The 23,251-nt window shown below is 43.2% G+C and overlaps 1 protein-coding gene across 1 annotated transcript in view; it reads right to left on the reverse strand.

The window, feature by feature from the left end:
• RECQL5 (RecQ like helicase 5) overlaps window positions 1–23,251 on the reverse strand; it is a 178,803-nt gene that overhangs the window by 28,056 nt on the left and 127,496 nt on the right. The window contains exons 13-15 of the mRNA XM_073608124.1: window positions 12,846–12,904; window positions 2,633–2,706; window positions 870–963 (exon numbers count right to left, since the gene is read on the reverse strand). Coding sequence (XP_073464225.1) covers window positions 870–963; window positions 2,633–2,706; window positions 12,846–12,904 — 227 coding nt within the window. The remainder of the gene's footprint in view (window positions 1–869; window positions 964–2,632; window positions 2,707–12,845; window positions 12,905–23,251) is intronic.

The raw sequence follows: 23,251 nt of genomic DNA on the forward strand, positions 1-23,251 counted from the left end.
TGCTAATTCCAGGTCTTTCTGAAGCTCTCCACAAGTGCTCCTTGGCTCTTGAACAACTCTTCTGATAGTTCTTGTCACTTGATTTTTGATTTTTATTTTAATTTATTATACATTGGCATTAACACACTTTATAATTTAGCGTGGCACATTTAGGGACTACATTTCTAACATGTTACAGCAATAACAAAATTACTTTTTAACAATAAAAGTTTCACCTTTCATCATTAAACAGTAATCTTTGAGCTCCAGTCGGTGACTTTGGCTAAGCAAAGTAGGAGGAAGCATTTTCTTAGTCTCCTTTTACCCAGTAATCAATTGGCATCAAAGGCTGCAGCATCTGGCTGATCTATGTCAGGTTTACAACTATAATAATAATGTCTAATACAGGTATTTGCTCCCACTTCCTGGCATAGATCACCGCGGCATTTGTGGTGACTTACGCCACTTCCGGCGCCTACTCTGTACTCCCCCACTGTATTCTGGGAGACACACAGGTCCCAGAACACAGCAGGGACCAGTGAGGACGTGCAGCGCGACTCGTGCACGCGCAGTAGGGAACCAGGAAGTAAAGCCACACGGCTTCACTTCCTGATTCCCTTACCGAAGATGGCGGCAGCAGTCGAGAGCCGACGGACAGATCGGCTTCGGCTGCCGACATCGCGGGCTCCCTGGACAGATAAGTGTCCATATATTAAAAGTCAGCAGCTGCAGTATTTGTAGCTGCTGGCTTTTAATATTTTTTTTTTCGGCGGACCTCAGCTTTAACTGAAGATTTTCACTATACAAAATCCATTCATCTGGCATTTTTTCCTACAGCATTAGCAAGTGATAAGCACATTTCTACAGAGTATTTCATTCCCTGGCATTACCTTTTTCAGCACTGCTGCTTTATAGACGTTTGACACTTTGCTGTTTCGAAAAACCTCATATTCTAGGTCCACAGCAGATGAAGCTGCATCAATCCTGGAATCAGAATATTTATATTATAAGTAAATGTTGGGTCAAAGAGTAAAAAGGACACAGTGAAACCAATTATTACCACACGTCTATAAAAGCTGGTCAGAAATTTTCCATTTGGGTCACTAGGCTAAATTTAAAGTTCTGCTCACCTGGTCTAGAATGTACAACTCTGGTTCCAAAAAAGTTGGGATGCTGTGTAAAATCTACATAAAAACCAGAATGCAATGATTTGCAAATCTCTTAAACCCATATTTTATTCACAATAGAACATAGAAAACATATCAAAATGTTTAAACTGAGAAAATTTCCCATTTCAAAAAACAAAATTAGGTCATTTTGAAACTGATGGCAGCAACGCATCTCAAAAAAGTTGGTACAGGGCAAAACAAAAGTTGGGAGAGGGCCATGTTTACCATGGTGTAGCATTCCCTCTTCTTTTGACAAGACTTTGTAAACCACTGGGAACTGAGCAGACCGGTTGCTGAAGTATTGGGAGAGGAATGATGTCCCGGTCTTTTCCGAGCATATGCTGCTCTAAAACCTGGATATATCCTTCAGCATTGAGGGTGACTTTTCAGATGTGTAAGCTGCTCATTTCATACGCACACCCCCATATCATCAGAGATGCAGTCTTTTTAACTGAGCATTGATAACAAGCCGGAAGGTCCTTCTCCTCTTTAGTTCGGAGGACATGGCGCCCATGAATGGCAAAAAGAATGCCAAATTTCAATTTGTCTGACCACAGAACAGTTTTCCACTTTGCAACAGACCATTTTAAATGAGCTTTTGGCAGCATTTCTGGATCATGTTCAGATATGGCTTCTTCTTTTAATGATAGAGCTTTATCTTGTATTTTTGGACCGCATAGCAAACTGTGTTCACAGACAGTGATTTTTGGAAGTATTTCTGAGCCTATGCAGTGATGTTCATCGCAGAATAATGCCTGTTTTTAATCCAGTGCCATTTGAAGGCCCAGAGATCACGGGAAGCCAATATTGCATTTTGGCCTTGTCCCTTGCACAGATTTTTCAAGATTGTCAGAATCTTTTGATGATATTATGTATTGTAGATGATGATATATTTAAAGGCTTTGCAATTTTACTTTAAGGCATAGCATGGTGCAAATCTGGTGCAGCTCTGCATAGAAGCAAATCAACTTCCAGTTTTTAGTTATTTTTGTCAAAGCCTAATTGAACAAGTTCAAGTTAGAAGCTGATTGGCTACCATGCACAGCTGCACCATATTTTGCACTCTCTAGTTTTAGCAAATCAACCCCTCTGACTCGCTAAGATGCTCTTTTGATTTATACCCAATCATGTTACTGACCTGTTGCCAATTACCCCAATTCATTGCAAAATGCTCTTCCTTGTTAGTACCACTTACTTTGCCAGCTTTTTCTTGTTGTGTCCCAACTTTTTTGAGACATGCCGCTGCCATCAATTTCAAAATGACCTTTTTTTTTTAAAATGAAACATTTGATGTGGTTTTCTATTGTGAATAAAATATTGGTTTATATTTTCAAATCATTGCATTCTGTTTTTATGTAGATTTTACACAACATCCCGACTTTTTTTGGCATTGGGGTTGTAAAAGGTTGGCCATGCACGCACACAGACACACACACACGATGTAGCACACTGGAAAACTGGGCAATTAAGACCATCAATCTTACCTATACTGGTTGTCAGTGATTTGGGCATTTTTGCTCAGTGCTTCTTCCAGCATCTTAAGGCAATGCTCCCTAGCCTAAAATCAGAACAGGTACCAATAAAACACAGCAAATATTTTTACTTTTAGAACCGATATAACAAATAATAAAAAAAAAAATGTATATGTATATATATATATATATACACATACACACACATATATACACATACACACACACACACATATATATATATATATATACATACACACACACATACTGCATATACACATGTGCTTATCCCCTTGTCCATCAAAGTACATTTATGTGCCTTTTTTAAGTCGGCAATCAGCTTTCATGTAAAAGTGATCAGGCAGCTGTAGAGCTACCCAATCACTTTACAGCACTGAAAGGGTGCTAACCCCCTCCTTCACCCTCCAGTACCAGTCATCATGGCTCCCGGCTCTCCTTTTCCTTTGGGAGGCCTAAGACAGCAGTAAAAGGCAGTAACCCACTGTTCGAAAAGGGGATCAAAGAACACCCATTCTCCAATCTCTTGTGCAATGATGGAACTCCAAAGTGACGTGTATTATGTCTCTTCTAGGTTCACAGCACAGTCATTCCCTGGCTACTGTAGCACAATATGTGCTTGAATAGGTGTAGTGGAGAGCAGGGGATTGATTGAGGGTGTAATATACCACCAATGTCTTCATCATGAGAACATGTCACCTATCAATGCTATCACATAAGGGGGCGCATACATGAATGTCAACAGCAATTGTGCAACACATACGAGGTATCGCTGTGAACGTCAGAGTGAGCGCAATAATTCTAGAGCCATGTACTGATCACCCCCATACTCAAAAAGCCCTCACTGGACCCCACCAGCCTGAACAACTTAAGACTCATCTCCTTTCTCCCATTTATCTCTAAAGTTTTAGAACGTCTAGTCTACAATCATCTGAGCTCCTACTTCACTGACAACAAAATTCTTGACCCTTTACATCCTGGCTTTCACTCGCAACACTCCACAGAAACTGGCCTACTAAAACTCATCAACGACTTACTAACTGCTAAAACCAGTAGCCAGTACTACATACTACTAGACCTGTCTGCTGCCTTTGATACTGTTGACCACCAACTCCTCCTCCACTGCCTTGGCCTCCAAGACTCGGCTCTGGTTCCCCTTCTACCTAACACAGCATTTTTTCAGTGTTGCCTACAAATCGGTACCCTCCTCTACACTTCTTTCTGTAGGGGTCCCCTAGGGTTCAGTCCTTTGACCCCTTCTCTTCTCCATCTACACCTCCTCCATTGGTCACTTGATAAACTCCCATGGCTTTCAATACCATCTCTATGCCAATGACACCCAAATCCATCTCTCTACTTCCCACCAGTCTCCTCCCGCAATACTAACTTAACCACTTGCTGACCGGCTCCTGTACATACACGTCAGGAGTTTAAAGATGGATATCACGGTAACGGCAGCAGCTGCTGCCACAACCAAGGTATCTATCTTTTGAGCTGGCAGTCCTTTTTATGATAATGGTGGTCTCTGCGGCGCATTATTGGCGGCGGGAGAGGGGCCACCCCCCCGCCACCGCTCTCCCGCGCCTTTCGCTGCTTACCGGAGCCGTCGGCAGCGCCGATCGGGACCTCTCCATGGCTGGGTATGGAGACGAATGAGGGGAAGATGGCCCCTATCCGTCTCCATACTATAGCAGGGCAGAAGCGACGCCAAAATGTCACTTCCGCCAATACATCTTAAAGGTCCATTTTTCTGTTGTCATTTCTTCAAATGACAATTTTTTTTTTTTTTAATTGCATTTAAGTCCAAATATGAGATCTGAGGACTTTTTGACCCCAGATCTCATATTTAAGAGGACCTGTCATGCTTTTTTTCTATTACAAGGGATGTTTACATTCCTTGTAATAGGAATAAAAGTGACCCATTTTTTTTTTTTAAACAGTGAAAAAATAAATAAAATCAAGTAAAATAAATAAGAAGAAAAAAAAATTTTTTTTAAAGCACCCCGTCCCGACGAGTTCGCAAGCAGAAGCAAACGCATATGTGAGTAGTACATGCATATGAAAACGGTAGTCAAATCACACATGTGAGGTATCACCGCAATCGTTAGAGCGAGAGCAATAATTCTAGCCCTAGACCTCCACTGTAACTCAAAACATGCAACCTGTAGAATTTTTTAAACGTCGCCTATGGAGATATTTAAGGGTAAAAGTTTGACGCCATTCCACGAGCGGGCGCAATTTTGAGGCGTGACATATTGGGTATCAATTTACTCAGTGTAACATTATCTTTCATAGTATATAAAAAAATTGGACTAACTTTATCGTTGTCTTATTTTTTTATTCAAAAAAGTAAAAATTTTTTCAAAAAAAAGTGTGCTTGTAAGACCGCTGAGCAAATACGGTGTGACAAAAAGTATTGCAATGACCGCCATTTTATTCTCTAGGGTGTTAGAAAAAAATATATATATAATGTTTGGGGGTTCTAAGTGATTTTCTAGCAAAAAATTGCAAGTTAGACTTACCGGTAACTTGTTTTCCAATAGGCTTTCAGGACAGCACCCGAGAGATCATGGCTCCTCCTCCCACAGGAAACACCTCATCAATTAAGTCTTTAAATTGGAACCCTCCACGTTGCCTCATCAGTTGTTTGTAGAGAACTCCAGCCCCAGCTGCAACACATAAGCGACAGTTATATCATAGTATTACAGCATTAGCATAAACAAAGGGCGGGTTACTGCTGTCCTGAAAGCCTATTGGAAAACAAGTTACCGGTAAGTCTAACTTGCAATTTTCCAAAACGTCTTTCAGGACAGCACCCGAGAGGATAATCGAGACTTACTCCATTTAGGGTGGGACAACAGCCTGTAAGACTTTCCTTCCAAAAGCCTGGTCCCCAGCCGTCATGAGATCTAACCTATAATGACGGGCAAAGGTTGTCAGACTTGTCCAAGTAGCTGCCTTACAGATTTGTTCGGGGGTGGCGCCAGCTTTTTCTGCCCAACTCACCGCCGAAGCTCTTGTAGAATGAGCCCGGACATTTAATGCACTCTCTTGACCTGTAAGGGAATAGGCTTCTGAGATAGCCATTCTCAACCATCTGGCAATGGTTCCTCTAGAAGCTTGTCTTCCTTTTTTATTACCGGAAAATAAAACAAACAGAGCATCTGAACATCTAAAGTCTTTAGTGTTTTCCAAGTAACTCAAGACTGCTCTTTTAACATCCAGGGTATGGAATTTTTCTTCCTTCTTACCCGATGGATTAGAACAAAAGGTAGGAAGTATTATTTCCTGAGTTCGATTCTGGATCGAAGCGACCTTCGGCAAAAAATTAGGATCCGTCTTCAGAATAATTTGGTCTGAAAAAATGGAAAAGAAAGGCTCCCTGATTGATAAGGCTTGCAGCTCACTGACTCTTCGAGCTGTTGTAACAGCCACTAAAAACACTGTTTTCAAAGTAATCAATTTCAGGGAGGCTAAATCAATGGGTTCAAAAGGTTCCTTGGTCAGGGCCTGTAGAACAACCGATAAGTCCCATGCTGGACAGCTTTTGATTACCACTGGTCTAGACCGGGTAAGAGCTTTGAAGAATCTTATTACTAGGGGTTCTGATGAAATGGATTTTTCCAGGAATACCCCCAGCGCAGCAACTTGAACCTTGAGGGTGCTGACCGCTAAGCCCTTGTCCGCCCCTTCTTACAGAAACTCAAGCACAGAAGAAATTTGTTTTGGAGATCTGTCAGATGCTGTGCACCAGGAGTTGAAGATTTTCCAGACTTTGGAATAGATTGCTCTTGTAACCTTCTTTCTACTGGATAGGAGGGTAGCTACCAACCTATCCGAGAAACCTTTCCTCTTCAGGAGCTGCTCCTCAGTAGCCAGGCCGTGAGCTTTAGTTTTGCTACTTCCTGGTGAAGCAGAGGACCTTGTAACAGAAGGTCTTTTCTTAACGGAAGGTGCCAGTAAGGTTCTTGTTGCATCTGAAGAAGGGATGAAAACCAAGGCCTTTTTGGCCAGAAAGGAGTGATGAGGATCACTGTTGTCTCCTCCTTCCTGATTTTTGCTATGACCCGAGGGATAAGCTGAAACGGGGGGAATGCGTAACAGAGGTGAAACTTCCAATCTTGTGCCAGAGCATCCACTCCCAGTGATGCCTCGTTCCTGTTCAGGGAGAAGAAGCGAAACATTTGCGAGTTTTCCTGGGTGGCGAAGAGATCCACTCTTGGGCGCCCCCATTTCTGCACTAGTAACTGGAAGACTTCTGGATTCAATTGCCACTCTGCCTCTAAAATCTGGTTCCTGCTTAGGAAGTCCGCTACTCTGTTTAGGGTCCCTTTTAAATGGACCGCGGATAAGGATAGAGTATGGAGCTCTGCCCAACTCAGAATGCCTTTTGCCAAGCTCTGCAGAACTTTGCTTCTGGTTCCCCCCTGTCTGTTTATGTAAGCCACCGCCGTGGCGTTGTCTGACAGGATCTGAGTATGTTGCCCCTGGACTTCTTCCGCAAAGGTCAGTAAGGCCATTTCTATAGCTTTTAGTTCCCTCCAATTTGAGGACCTCAGCGCATCTCTTGTGTCCCACGAGCCCTGGGCCCACCGGCCGCTCATATGAGCCCCCCAACCCCAGGAACTGGCATCTGTTGTCAACCTCACCTGAGTTGGAAAGGACCATAACAGCCCCTCTGAGTACCTTGTCTGGTTCTTCCACCACCACAGACTTCTTTTTACTGAAGTAGGGATCTTCACTAATGAATCTAGTGAATCCTGCTGGTGACTCCAGGTTTTTAACAGGAAACTTTGCAGAGGTCTGAAATGGAGCTTTGCCCACTGGATGGCCGGAATGGAAGAGGTCAGGGTTCCCAATGCTGACATAACCTTCCTGATGGACAGAACTTGATTGGACTGTAGCAATGACACCACTTGTACCAACTTTTTCTGCTTTTCCTCTGGAAGAAAAACTTTTTGCTCTAAAGAGTTGATACGGAAACCCAGGAATAACACTTCCTGTGAGGGAATCAGATTTGATTTTTGAAGGTTTAAAATCCACCCTATGGATTCTAGATGAACACGGGCTCTGAGCAAGTTTTCTTGAAGACCTTCTCTGGTCTGTGCAAAAAACAGCAGGTCGTCCAGATAAGGAATAACTGAGATCCCCTCTAGACGCAGAGGCGCCAGAGCTTCGGCCATTACTTTCGTGAAGACCCTTGGGGATGATGACAGACCAAACGGGAGTGCTCTGAATTGCAGATGTACCACCTTCTTCCCTTCTTTCAGTGCTAACCTCAGATACTTCTGCGACCTGGCGGCAATAGGAATGTGGAGGTAGGCATCTTGTAAATCTATTGATGCCATATAGCACCCTTGATACAGGAGGTTTCTTACTGAAAATATTGAATCCATCCGAAACCTTCTGTATTCTACCGATTTGTTCAGCACTTTGAGATTCAGGATAAGACGGAACTTTCCTGAAGGTTTTTGAACCAGAAAGACATGTGAGTAGAACCCCTGGAAGAACTCCACCGCTGGGACCGGAACAATGACTCTCTGATTTTTCAGTTCCTGAATTAGGGACTTCATGGCGAGAGCCTTGACTGCATCCCTTGGGACGTTTGTCACCAGGAATCTTCTTGGAGGTTCTTCCGTAAATTCTATCACATACCCCTGGGAGAGCATATTTACAACGAATTGATTTGAGGAAGAAACTCCTGGAGTCTTCCCCCGACCTTGACGGAGTCATTGTGATTTTGCGGAGGCCGCAGGAGGATTGAAGAGCACTCCACCCCTACCTTTGGGCTTCTGAGAAGACCATGACTTCCTCTTGCCCTGCGTTTTTCCTTCCTGCTGACCTTTTTGGGGCCGAAAGAAACGCTTATGGGTTTGCACCTGTTTCTTCTTAACCGGAAACGACCTTTTCTTATCTGCCGTGCGGTCAAGAATGGACTCTAGCTCTGAACCGAATAGCAGATCACCTGCAAACGGAATACCACACAGTCTATTTTTAGATGCAGCATCCCCTGGCCACGTCTTCAGCCATAAGGCCCTTCTGGCAGAATTTGTTAAAGCTGCTGACCTTGCTGACATGCGGATAGATTCCGCAGACGCATCCGCAATATATGAAATTGCTGCAGACAGGGTTGAAAAAGAGTCTAGAATCTCCTGTTTTGAGGAATCTGCTATTACATGGGCTTTCAACTGGTTAACCCAGTGATCTAAGTTCCTTGCAACACAGGTTGTTGCCATTGCTGGTTTCAGATTGTGCATTACTGATTGCCAGGTTCTTTTAAGAAGCAGGTCCATCCTTTTGTCCATGGGCTCCTTCAGAGTGCCCATATCCTCAAAGGCGAGGTCCGTAGACTTAGAGACCTGAGAAAAGGCAGAGTCCAATTTTGGAACCTTATTCCATATAGAATCTGGATTCTCTTCAAATGGAAATCTTTTCTTGTGAGCCCGGGAAAAGAAAGGCTTTTACTCAGGTTCCAGCCACTCTTTTTTAATCATATCAGTGATAATTGAATGGACTGGAAAAGAACGGCCTTTTGAATCTCCTAAACCAGCATACATGCGGTCATGCAGGGAGAGTTCCTTCTTTTCCTCTTCTATCCCCAAAGTGGCATAGATTACCTTCAGGAGTCCTCCCACCTCTTCTAGTGACAATTTGTATTTAGAAGCGGTATCTGATTAATTTTCCTCCTCCTCAGAATCTGTATCATCTGGAGCGAGGGAAACGGACTCTTGAGAAGCGTCCTGGGATATCGGACCCCCAAAAATTATTTGAGAACCACTCTGGGGTTCTGAAGATGGCTGCGGAACCAGAGGATCCCTAGAGGGACCTGGCTCCTCTCTTAGGTTTGACCTAAAAGCTTGAAAGGTGGCCCGGAGCTCATCCTTTATTGTTGACACCAAGTCGCCACAAACGGATGGAGTCTCCTCTCTGACCAAACTTGTAATGCACTCTGCACAAAGTGTTTTGGTATAAGCATCGCTTAATTTTTCTTTGCAGACAGGGCACCTTTTCTTGACTGGTTGGGCAGAACCTTTGGCCTGGACAAACAGAAAAGAGACATGGAACCACGCTTAAAAGGCTGTAATACAGCGCAAATAATACACCCAGGTGCACTAAGGAAGAAACATCTCATTTTCCATGTGCCCAGCAAGCCACCACCACCTAATCCCCCGTAGTAGGGCAAATATACTAAATCTAGCCACTACAACATACCTTCTGCAGAGGGGGTGGAGAAGGGTGGGTGGTGGGGGAAGGGGGGGGAAAGGGTGAGTAACCCCCCCACAGGAGAAAACGGCCCAGGGTAATAGAGGACACAGTCCCTTACCTTAGCCTTGCTGGCGCCTTGGCTTGCCCCCTTATCCGCTGCATCGCTATCCATAGCTGTCTGCGGTGCGTGGTGAAAACGACCGGTTCCAGATTCGAAAACGCCGCTGCGCTGACCTGGAACCGGAAATAAAGGTGCCAGGTGACCCTGCCCTCTCCCACTGCGCTTTGCGCCGGAAATGACGCACGCGCCGACCCGGAAGTGCTGCCTCCTCCCTTACAGGACGTGGCTGAAGCGCTCTTCTGCCACCAGCAAGATGGCGGCCGCCACCGCTCATCCCTCATGTAGAAGGGAACATAGGACGGCCGCCCGTCAGGCTAAAAATTTTGGAGGCAGCACCCCCGGACGTACAGGCTCTCCCCGAGCACGGAAGAGGGAGAGGGAGCCCACGGGACCGTCCATGTAAGAGGCAAGTGGGAGGCTCACTCTCCTAGCCTAAAAAAAAAAAAAACTTAACAGGTGAGAACCTGTGTCTCCCAGGATAAACCTGAGAGATCATGGCTCCCACCAGAGGTGTTCCTCCAGCTGGAGGAAACACAAAAAACTGATGAGGCAACGTGGAGGGTTCCAATTTAAAGACTTAATTGATGAGGTGTTTCCTGTGGGAGGAGGAGCCATGATCTCTCGGGTGCTGTCCTGAAAGACGTTTTGGAAAAACTTATTTTTAACTTGTAAACACAGAGTCTGAAAAAGAAGCCTGGTCTTTAAATGGTTAATAACTGACATATCAGTATGGATGTCACACCGCTGCCACAAACTCATTCTTTCTAAAACCGAGCTCATATTCATCCCAGTCTGTGCCCCCTCCCCTTACTTCTCTATCAAGATCAATATCACAACTATCATTTCCTCCCATATGCCAGGGTGCTAGGTATAATCCTGGACTCTTACCTGTCCTTTCAGCCCCAAACCCAATCACTGTCTAAACCCTGTCGATTTCACCTCCATAACATCGCCATAATACGCCCCTTTTTATCCGATGAAACCACTAAGCAACTCAGGCACTTCTTGGTTATCTCTCACCTTGGCCTTTGCAATTCCCTCCTAATAGGATTACCTCTACGCAGGGTATCCCCCTTCAGTGTATTAAGAATGCTGCTGCTAGACTCATCCACCTTGCTAACCTCTCAGTTTCCACCAACCCTCTCTGCAAATCCCCTACAATGGTTCCCATTGCCTTACGAATGCAATTCTAAATACGAACATACAAAGCCATTTACAACTCTGCCCCAAGCTACATCACCAATCTTGTCTCAATATATCACACAAACCGTCCTCTCAAATTTGGGTACCATACTTTGCCATTTCAGGAGCACACACAATTTTAAGTTTTAACATTTTGGTATCTACTTACTTGACGCAATCCCATATTTTTCAATTCTACCAAAAAATATTATATTGTGTTTTTGTGTGCCACAATTCTATTTGGTTTGTGCTTTCAGAAAATATACACAATGTTTGGGGGTTTAAAGAGTATGTAAACCCAACAATAATAATTTCCTTTTGGGATTAATAGTGGTTGTATAAAGTATTCTGAATCTGAATGTGCCTGCTGTACCATGTACTTATAAGAAAAAAAAATCCTGTTCTCTTTGTATAGCTTCCACAGTGTGAAAACATTTGTGTTCCTGCTAGTCCCTCTACTTTCCTATTAAAAACTGACCACACTAAACAGGAGAACAGGAGAGCATAGCGAGGTCAGCTCTCTAGCTGTGCTTGGAACTCAGTGTGCCCTCCAATGATCAGACCTGTCCAGACACCCCCCCCCCCCCCCCCCCCCGCCCTGCACAGCATTTCACTGGGAAGTTCAGTGTTCTGTTGATTCTCCTCCCCCATCTCTTATGCAGATCAGAACAGAGGGAATGTTATCACCTATAAAAAGAGGGAAAAAAAAGGGTATTTATATTGTTTGTTTATATCTATACACAAATGTTTTGCCTTTCATTTCTATTTTAAACTGAATGGGTTGTTTTACAAGGTGAGGGTTTACATATCCTTTAAATTAATTTTCTAGCAAGAAAATGCAGATTTACAAAAATTGCCATGGTAGACAAGTGATTAATGCCAAGCTTTTTTCATCTCTTAGGCCTCATGTACACTGCTGCTGGTAAACAGACGTTTAGGAGCAGTTGGGGATTTTTTTCAACTGCTCCTGAACTGTCCTCTATGTTATCTTATCAGTACATGTACACAGGTTCGTTTGTAGTCGTTTCTAGGCAGTTGAGTTTAGAGGCTTTTTTTTGGAACGCAAAAAAAGTGGGTTCAGAAGCTGAGTTTAGGAGGCATTTCAAGCGCCAAACGCTTCTAAACACGGTGACTCGTGTTTAGCCACGTTCTGGTTTACAGGTGTTTTTCTTTTTTTTTTTTTTCCAACGCTTCTAAACGCAAACGTGGCAAAACACCGCAAATTGGACGTTTAAGCCCGGGTTCACACCTATGCGAATTAGATGCGGCTTACACCGCATCTAATTCGCAGGACATTTTAAAATACATTCATATGAATACATCTAGTTCACATATGTGCATTGCATTCGCACTGCGCATTGCACAAAAAACGTGTGCGTTTTCTGGGCATTGCGGTGCGAATTATGAGCCCCTTATCTTCTGTGGGAACGCATCTGCTTCGCAGATGCATTACACTCTGAACATGGATTTTCTACTTCACCTCACTGCACCTCCCCCTCTCCCTCCCCTTCTCCCTGCTCACTGATCCTGAGCTAAAACGCAGTGATTCCTTTGAACAGGAGATTTTTATATCCCCAGTGAAACCTGAGCTTCAATTCGCACCGCACAAGTGTGAAACGGGCTTACATGTGGGTTACTATCTATCAAGTTAAATCGTTCAGGAGAGGTTGTAAAAACGTCGTGTACATGAAGCCTTACCTTGACTGTGAGTTTAGGAATTTTAGTATTAGCCCCATCCCTAAGTGGAGAATCCTCACCTATAATAGGTAAAAATATAGAAAATTGTAACAACTCTCCAACCAAGATGCTCAATGAAAAATGCAAAAAAAAAAAAATCAAAAGCATCAACATAACTTAACAGACACTGGTCCTTACTAGGCGAACCAATGTCAAAAGATGACTTACATCCAACAGAAGGCACCAGACTGGCATTTCTAACATTATATAGTGCCTTTAGGTTTTGGACATGCAAAGGCCTTCTTTTAAAAAAGTGCTACATCAACTTATACATTTAGATAAGCATACATGTTCATATCAATAAAGAGAGGAGGAAGAGGAAAGGCACTGGCTAAAAGTTGTGGTGGTGCATTGTCTGTAAGGAACTATAGCACTTGGAAAAGGCTTTGTCTAATGGATCATATGCCCCGCAGAATGGTGAACCAGGATTGTTAAAAGTTACAACAAACATCGGTCTCAAATTAGGGAGGTGTATACCTCTTTTTAAAAGACAGATCTTTTAATTTTAGCTCACATTTTTGTCACGTTTGTAGCAGCTCACTTGTTATTTTCTTTTTGGGTAGCGCATTAACTATTCCTCTTTTTCTGTCAGTGAAACAAGTCAAGGTTTAACACCCTACTCTATTCTGTTAGCTGGCAGTCTAGAAACAACATTGACCATTCATGGTATGTTCCAACCTATGAGTTTACAATATTCAAAGTGTCCTTATCAAATAATTTCGGTTGATTTCTCTTTTAAAAGCAACACATTAAAAGTTGTGTAGTATACCTTCTTCATACTCTTGCTGTAGAAGGGCATCAAACAATATTTTACTTAATGTAGTACAGAAGGGTGTTTGTATTGCCTTGCTGTTGAGTCACACGTGGTTATTTGCCCATAGGCTTAATTCGCTAAACTACAACAAAATCATTATTTATCTGTCATTCATTGAAAAACACTTTACTTCTTCATGGATGTGTTTGATGTTGCCACCTTCTGAAGCAGGATGCTAGGTGAAACTAAACTAAAAGCACGCTTAAAGAGTGGTCCTCTGGTGGTGGCCAAACCCCCACCTGCAATACATGACTCAGTTATTTCCCAGGATACTCAGGAGTAGGATGTGATGCATTTTCTGTTCCTTTTCTTTTTGCTTTAATTTTTGTTTCCGTCAATGGATTTTTGCCATGTTTTGGGGGTAAAGGGGTCACCATTCCCCAATGCTAGTCCTTTCCCTTTCTATGGTTTGTAGTGGCTTGGAGCACAGAGGCTCTTAATCTAGAGGACTTGGTCGTGTCCAACCAAGTTGTTTTGTCTGCCTACACAGATTTCTGTATTTTCTGTACGCAGCTCTGATAAGAGTTCCAATCCAGATCCACTGTATTTTTTAATTTTTAATTAGGTTTTCCACTCATTGACTGTGGACTATTGCAGCTATCCAACCCTTTAGTTTACACCGAGCGCTGTCATTTTTTGTTTTCAGTTCCCCAGCACTAATCCAATGTGATCTGACAGCAGCACTGTTGAGCTTTGTCACATCATTGTGCCTTTTGTTTCACACCTTCACAAAAGTGGTGGATTTACAGCCCAGCTCTGTCATGTTTATTGCCTTCCCTCTCTACTTACAGTGTCCGTCCATTTTTTCCATGAGGATTCTAGGTCTCAAGGTGGCAAGCGGTCCCATAAGCACAACATTACACCAGATCTCTTCAACGGGATATCCTGGCCAACCAGAACAGAGTTCCAGGATTGCTAGATCTTCACATCCATCTGATGTTCTGTGGCATAAGGACTCAATTTATGCTTTCCCTTCCCTAAAGCATCTTCCTACGTTGCTTGCAAGGATCAGACAAGAGGGTTTCTGTATATTCAGGTGGCTCTGGAATGGCCACGAATACTTGGTTCACATATCTTATTCAGCTAGTCGCGCAGTCACCTTGTTGTCTTCCGCTTTGCCTGGAGCTTTTCCTGCAAGATCTGTTATTCCCAGGCCTGTTGCGACAGGACAGGCAACACAAGCAATTGCTTGGGGCCCCAGCCGTCGCTTTCTATAAGCTGCAGCCTGTAGCGTGGCCGAGCTCCTCTTCCTTCCTCCTGTTCTGCCAAGAAAGGTCCCCCCCTGTACTGCGCAGGCGCAGCGATTGCGCAGTACGAACAACAAGGGAGCCGCAGAAAATATCTGAAGCTGAACAACTGTGAGTGAGCTGTACATGGCGCTTGCGCTATGAGCAGGACACTGTGACCGACACTGCCGCACGCTCCCGATGCTCGTGCTACTCTGCAAGGGGCGGGTGTATTACTGTGATATCACATAAGCATAATAACAATATACTGTGTGTGGCAAGTATTGTGAAAATATTGCAATCAATATCATGAAGATTGCAAAAACCCACCCTTAATTTGTTGAAACACGCCGTAATATAGCCGCCCCTTGCAGAGTAGCACAAGCATCGGGAGCGTACGGCATTGTCTGGTAGCATCGGGAGCGTGTGGTAGTCGTAGAATGTGGTGTTCAATGTGGTCTTCATCGCGCAGGCGCGGTGCACAGCTGACTCTCAGCTGTGTATGTTTGGCTATTTTCGGCTCGGTAGTGCTCCGTAAGGCGCAAGCGCTGCGCCTGCGCAGTGCAGGGGGGTCATTATCCGCCAGGGGAACTTTTTCGGCAAGACACCTGCAGTCTGCGCGGTACAGGAGATTCAGTTTCCTGTTCCTGGCCGGACTGACAGGAAGTGCACACACTGGCTCACCTTTCAGTCTGGCCGGGAACAGAAAACTGAATCACCTGCCGCGATACGCGGTAGGGAAGGGGGTTAAAAAGATGGGGGCCTCCATGTCCATTTTGCTTGGGGCCCCCAAATTCCTTCAAATGGCCCTGGTTATTCCTCCCCGCTTACAGTCACTGGCTTTAATGGCATGACTGTTGAGAACCACTTATTGAAAGGACATAGGTACCGTATATACTCGAGTATAAGCCGAGTTCTTCAGCCCATTTTTTAGGCTGAAATTCCCTCTCGGCTTATACTCGAGTGAGCCATACTTTTTATTACTAAAACAGCGTGCGTCTCCCGCTGTGTAATGCATTCTGTTCGGCCGTCCATTGAAATAAAGCCCGCCCCACCTTCTCCTTGTCTGTGATGGAAGGAACACTGATACAGTTTCCCAGCATCGTATCAGTGTTCCTCTATCACGGACGAACGAGGAGGAGGCAGGACAGGCTTTGTTTCAATGAATGGCTGAACAGAATGCATTACACGGCGGGAGACACCTTTCATTACTAAAACAGCATGCGTCCCCCACTGTGTAATGCATTCTGTTCAGCCGTCCATTGAAACAAAGCCCGCCCCGCCTCCTTCTCGTCCGTGATAGAGGAACACTGATACGATGCTGGGAAACTGTATCAGTGTTCCGCCTATCACAGGCGACGAGGAGGCGGGGCGGGCTTTGTTTCAATGGACAGCTGAACAGAATGCATTACACAGCCACACGCTGTTTTAGTAATAAAAGGTACGACTGCAAATGGGCACAGCGAGGCTGCAGATGGGCATTGTTTACTGGTAGCTGCTGCATTTTCCCACCCTCAGCTTATACTCGAGTTAATATGTTTTTCCAGTTTTTTGTGGTAAAATTATGTGCCTCGGCTTATATTCGGGTCAACTTATACTCAAGTATGTACAGTATATCCCAACTGTTCCTTTTCAAAATGCTTTGGGCTCAAAAAGTCTACTTCTTGACTATCTATTATTGCACCTTGTAGGCCTTCCTCTTTTTTTGTGGGTCTTGGGGGTCATCCCTGCAATTTTCTAGTGGCCAGCATTCTGGCTTTCCTTCAATGGGGCATGGATTGTTGTTTGGCCTTCAGTAAGTTTAAGCCTCCTTCATCACCTCAGGACCTAAATCTTGATTTGTCAGCCTTACTATGCACCCTTTTTAGAATATATGGGATATTTCTTTATCAACTTTGTTACAACCTTGGCCTCCTTGGTGGGACAAGGTGGTACTTCATCCTAGGCTGTCTTTGTCAAAAATAGGATTTTTATAACAGCTTACCTGCAAAATCCTTTTCTTGGAGAACATCATGGAACACAGAGCCTTAAGTAATTACTTAATGGGTTATAGGCCACCTTCAGGTGTTGACACTGGTAAACCCAATCAAGGAAGTTTACTCTCTATATAACCCCTCCTCCTTCCAGGAGCACCTCAGTTTTTGTAGCAAAGCAATATACGTAAATCCTAAAAAAGAGGGGAGGGACCTCTGTGTACCATGATGTACTCCAAGAAAAGGATTTTACAGGTAAGCTGTTATAAAAATCCTATTTTCTTTATCGTATATCATGGGACACAGAGCCTTAAGTAATTACTTAATGGGACGTCCCATAGCAATGCTACTTGAGGGGAGGGAGACACAACCCGCAGGGTACACCCAGACTTGAGGATCTATACTGCTGCCTGTAGCACACTGCGCCTGAAGGCGATATCCTCATACTTCCTTACATCCAGCTGATAAAATTTTGTATATGTATGCACTGAAGACCAAGTTGAGGCCTTACAGATCTAAACCATGGAGGCCTGGTGACGCACTGCCCAAGAAGCACTAACCGACCTGGTAGAGTGCGCCTTAACTTGTAACGGGGGAATCTTACCCCTTAAATCATAAGTTTAAATTAATTGAAGCACTTCACAATGTGCATAAAAATGAATATATATGAATAAATATAAATAAATAAATATAAATACTCAAATAAATCCAGCGGTGAGTAAAAATTCCTAAAAAATCAAAATAGTGTAAAATTATAAAAAAATAGTGCCACCAAATGTGTAAAAAAATCCACATAAAAAATCAACATAAAAATAAATATATAGGGATGTATTCAGAAGGTTCAATTATACAAGTAGAATCCGATTGGTATAAAGCTTTGATCCGGTCCCACTAGCAAAGCTGTTTAAAAACACTTGCTTAATTAAGGTGCTCATTGACATTTATAGTAACAATGTTTCTTTTGCTTCTGTTCACAACCAATGTGAGAATCATAAACAGTAAAACCTGCATATGCCTTATCATTATAAGGCACACGTGAGTGGATTGAAGTTTGCCTGTGTACTTTGGTATCCTAACTATTGCACAATGATTGTTTTTTTCTCTTATCTGCCTGTTAAATGAGATCTGTTTATGATTCTCACATTGGTTGTGAACAGAAGCAAAAGAAACATTGTTACTATAAAATGTCAATGAGCACCTTAATTAAGCAAGTGTTTTTAAACAGCTTTGCTAGTGGGACCAGATCAAAGCTTTATACCAATCGGATTCTACACTTGTATAATTGAACCTTCTGAATACATCCCTATATATTTATTTTTATGTTGATTTTTTATGTGGATTTTTTTACACATTTGGTGGCACTAATTTTTTATAATTTTACACTATTTTTATTTTTTAGGAATTTTTACTCACCGCTGGATTTATTTGAGTATTTATATTTATTTATTTATATTTATTCATTTTTATGCACATTGTGAAGCGCTTCAAATATCATTATTTATTCTTTTTAAGTGACTCTGAAAACACTCTTTTGATAGCAGCCTCACTTGGTTTTATGTGTAATTATCAGCTATTTAGCATCACAGCGCTTTGTGTTTTATATATTCATAAGTTTGAATTATCACTTGTCAAATCCACTTAGCGACAATGGATTTCGACGCTGCTTGTCCTTTCTTAGGACCCTCTGGCAGAATAAATAAGACATCAGTATTACGAATCTGAGCAGTTGCCTTTAAATAGATTTTCACTGCTCTCACCACATCAAGACAATGTAGTGACTTTTCTTCCCTGGAACATGGTTTTGGAAAAACCGATGGCAGGACAATATCTTGGTTCAGGTGAAAACCTGAGACCACTTTTGGCAAAAAGCCTGGACAAGGCGCAACACCACTCTGTCCTCATGAAAAATCAAGTATGGCTCTTTACAAGAAAGAGCAGCCAATTCCGAAACCCTCCTTGCTGAGGATATAGCAACCAAAAATACCAAAATGGGCGGCACAGTGGTGTAGTGGTAGCACTCTCGCCTAGCAGTAAGAAGGGTCACTGGTTCGAATCCCAACCACGACACTACCTGCTTGGAGTTTGCATGTTCTCCCTGTGCCTGCGTGGGTTTCCTCCGGGTACTCCGGTTTCCTCCTACACTCCAAAGACATGCTGGTAGGCTAATTGGATCCTGTCTAAATTGTCCCTAGTATGTATGAATGTGAGTTAGGGACCTTAGATTGTAAGCTCCTTGAGGGTAGGGACTGATGTGAATGTACAATGTATATGTAAAGCGCTGCGTAAATTGACGGCGCTATATAAGTACCTGAAATAAATAAATAAATAAATAAACTTCCTTGTCAAAAGGACTAAGGGAATATATTGTATCGGTTCAAATGGCTGTTTTTGTAACACAGACAAAACTAAGTTCAAGTCCCAAGGGTTCAAGGGAGGTTTAACAGGTGGATTAAGCCGCGTTACCGCTTGTATAAAACCCCAGACTAAAGAATAAGTAGCAAATGGTCTTTGAAATAAGACCGATAAAGCTGAGACTTGGCCTTTAATAGTACTCAAGGCCAATTTCATTTCTATTAAATGTGTGTGAGTCACTGGCGCAAAAAAAACACTTATTATTCAAACAAAAATAAAAAACATGTACAACTGGTTGCTGTAGTCAAGAAACAAATTCCTCCAATAGGTGAAATTAATTAAATTAAATATAGTGTTGGCTGTGCTACCCCCAATATCATAACATAAAATACACCACTTTTCCTAAAATAGATCATATAAGTGACATAAATAAAAACAAATGTTAATATGGCCAAAAATATATGATCACTATTACATATCCATACTTCTTATTCACAACCTTAAAAAAAATCAAAAAGTATGCTACAAAATAACACCACTTGAACTTTCAATGTCTGTGTATTAAATTATTTTACATATAGTCCAATTTTGCTGGTGCTTGCAATGTGCCAATAGAAATGTGAATCCCTGTGTGGGCTGTCCACTGTGAATGTGCTATTTCTGTGCTCTTAATTCCTCATCCGTGATTATTGTGACTATTCCACCACTCCAGTGACAACACCACCACCATATGGATTGGCCACTCACCAGATAATGGTATACATATGCCTTTGGATCATTAAGGGATAACCATTCCACTTGTACTGCTTGTCTATGCTGGCCCCAATACAGTTATGAGCAAGTATATCCGTCCTCATAAGAAACAACAAACAGCTATCATTGCTTCCCGATGACGCAATTACTATTGCGAAATGCGTAGATGCTGCTGGGAAATACACACTACGTCATTTCCGGTCGGGTGAAAGCGAGGTTTCAATCGCAAGCCGAGTGGGAAACATATGGCAACATCTTTATCCATTCAAACTGCTGGATAAGCTTGGTGCCAGCCCATGGGCACCAGAAACATGTGAGTTTACAGTCTCTTTTTTATGGTTTTAAATAAACAGTGTTAGCTTATTGCGTAATGATCGCTGTTTGTTGTTTCTTATGAGGACGGATATACTTGCTCATAACTGTATTGGGGCCAGCATAGACAAGCAGTACAAGTGGAATGGTTATCCCTTAATGAACCAAAGGCATATGTATACCATTATCTGGTGAGTGTTGTTGTTACTGGAGTGGTGGAATAGTCACAATAATAAGTTCAAGTGGCGTTATTTTGTAGCATATTTTTTAAGGTTGTGAATAATAAGTATGGATATGTAATAGTGATCATATATTTTTGGTCTATATTCACATTTTGATTTGATTTATGTCACTTATATGATCTATTTTTAGGAAAAGTGGTGTATTTTATGTTATGATATTGGGGGTAGTGCAGCCAACACTATATTTAATAAAATTTCATTTCTACCCCTAATTGTAAAAAGGCAAGAATTCTGCCTATAATATATGTATCCTAGGGTGCCAACCCTTGGATTCACGCCAGGAAACATAAGCCCTCCAGACTCTATAATATATAGTTCTGGAAGCTGGCTTCCTTGCATTAATCAGGGTAGAGATAACTGACCCGTAAAGCCCGCGTTTCTTCAGAATTTGGGTTTCAATAGCCAAGCCGTTAAATTTAGACTGTAAGGAAGGATGGAATATCGGTCCCTGATTTGGCCGTAGTGGGAAGGACCATGGGGCCCTCCACTGCCATCTTTACGATTTCTGCATACCATGACCTCCTGGACCATGCTGGTGACACCAGAATTACCGGCTTTCTTTCCAGCCTGATCCTGCAAAGAAGTCGTGGTAGCAACTGAATAGGGGGAATGCACAGATCAGTGAGAACTCATCCCATAGGGTCACCAACGCATCTGTTCTGCATGCGAATGGATCCCTTGTTCTGGTTGACTAACTTCATGTTGAACCTGGATGCTAGAAGATCTACGTCCGGAGTCCCCCATCTTTGGCAAAGAGCCTGAAATATGTCGGGGTGAAGAGACCATTCCCCTGGGAATAACTGCTGGCGACTTAAGTAGTCCGCCTGCCAATTCTCTACTCCCGGAATGAAGACTGCCGAAAGGCACGGAACATTCCTTTCTGCCCAAGTTAGAATATGGTTCACTTCTCTCTGCGCTGAGAGACTCTTGGTGCCACCTTGGTGATTGATATAGGCCACAGCTGTGGCATTGTCGGATTGAATCCTGACAGGACAATCCCGTAACCTGAAAGTCCAGGCCTTTAGAGCCAGACGTACTGCCCGAATCTCTAGGATACTGATGGGCAAGGTTCTTTCAGTTCTTGACCACTGTCCCTGGACAGTTGTCTTTTCTAGTACTGCTGCACAGCCTGAAAGATTCTGGGTTAGTAACTACCAAGTGAGGCTTTGAGACACTCTTGGGGACAGCTGCATTGGCAAGTCTAGAGCTTGACTTGTTTTGTTCCAAGCAGACAGGATACTGTTTTGCAACATTCTTGAATGAAACTGGGCATAGGGAACTGCTTCGAATGAAGCCACCATGGCTCCTAGTAACCTCATGCAAAGGTGAATGGAGGGATCGCCATTTGTCCTGACCATCCGCACCAGCTCTCTTATGGAGTTGATCTTTGCCTGAGGCAAGAATACCCTTTCCTGGGCTGTGTCTATGATCAGACACAAGTACTCCAGCCTTTTTAGCGGTATTAAGGAAGATTTCTCTAGGTTGAGAATCCAACCCAAACTTTTCAGATAGTTGGTTGTAGTGCGTACGCTTTGCTCCAAACGAGCCACCGACTGATCTATTAGCAATAGATCGTCTAGGTACGCTACGACTGTTATTCCCTGTGCCCTTAACCTTGCTAGAGGTGGGGCCAGCACTTTGGTGAACACCCGGGGTGCTGTGGCTAGCCCGAAGGGCAGGGCTACAAATTGAAAATGCTGCTGTTCTAACTCGAACCGCAGAAACTTTTGATGAGCAGGAAATAGAGACATGCAGATATGCATCCCTGATGTCGATTGATGCCAGAAGTTCTCCTCCTAGAAGGATAGAAACTACTGACCTGATCGTCTCCATGCGAAAGGAGCGGATCTTCAGGAACTGATTTAGATTTCTTAGATCTAGAATGGGTCTTATGTCTCCATTTAGTTTTGGTACCATGAAAATATTTGAATAAAACCCCAGACCTTGTTCCTTTGTGGGGATCTGTATGTTCACCCCTTGAGATATTAATCAGTCTAGTGCCTGAAACAGAGATTGTCTCTTCTCTGGATCTTTGGGAACGCTTGACCTCAGGTAGCGAGATGGTGGAAAGTCCAGAAATTCCAGTTTGTACCCCAGCATTACCGTGGAGATGACCCATCTGTCCTGAATTTCATCTTTCCAGACTTCTGAAAACTGCAGAAGCCTTCCCCCCACCTTGGTGAGAGGGGTTGCCTCTTCATGATGAGGCTTTAGAATTCTGCTTTGCAGGTTTCCAACCCCAGGACTTCTTTTGAGCCTGGGGTTGACCCTGAGGTTTTCCTCTAGAGTCTGACGGCGGAGGCCGTCGCCACTGCCTAGAGGCGGAAGCCCCTGGCACAGGGGAAAGAGCCTGTTTAAATGAAGGGTGTTTATACTTTCTTTTGACTGGCAAAGGGTACTTTTATACCAATAGAAATTGTTTGGATATATTTATCCAAGTCTTCTCCAAAGAATCGCTCCCCATGAAAGGGGAACCCAGTTAGGTGGTTTTTACATGGTGCTTCAGCTGACCAATTTTTTAACCACAGGATTCCACGCATATGCGCAAGCATAAGCGTAAGGCGGGACGCCTGGTGAATAGAATCTTTAATGGCATCTATGGCAAAGCATAGTGCTTTTGGTAGTTCAGCCAAATCCTGAGCTTGTTGTGCAGGAAGCTCTCTAAGGGCCCGATTAATTTGGTCCTTTAGGGATT

Source organism: Aquarana catesbeiana, linkage group LG12, assembly GCF_042186555.1.
Source record: "Aquarana catesbeiana isolate 2022-GZ linkage group LG12, ASM4218655v1, whole genome shotgun sequence".
NCBI classification, from domain to species: domain Eukaryota; kingdom Metazoa; phylum Chordata; class Amphibia; order Anura; family Ranidae; genus Aquarana; species Aquarana catesbeiana.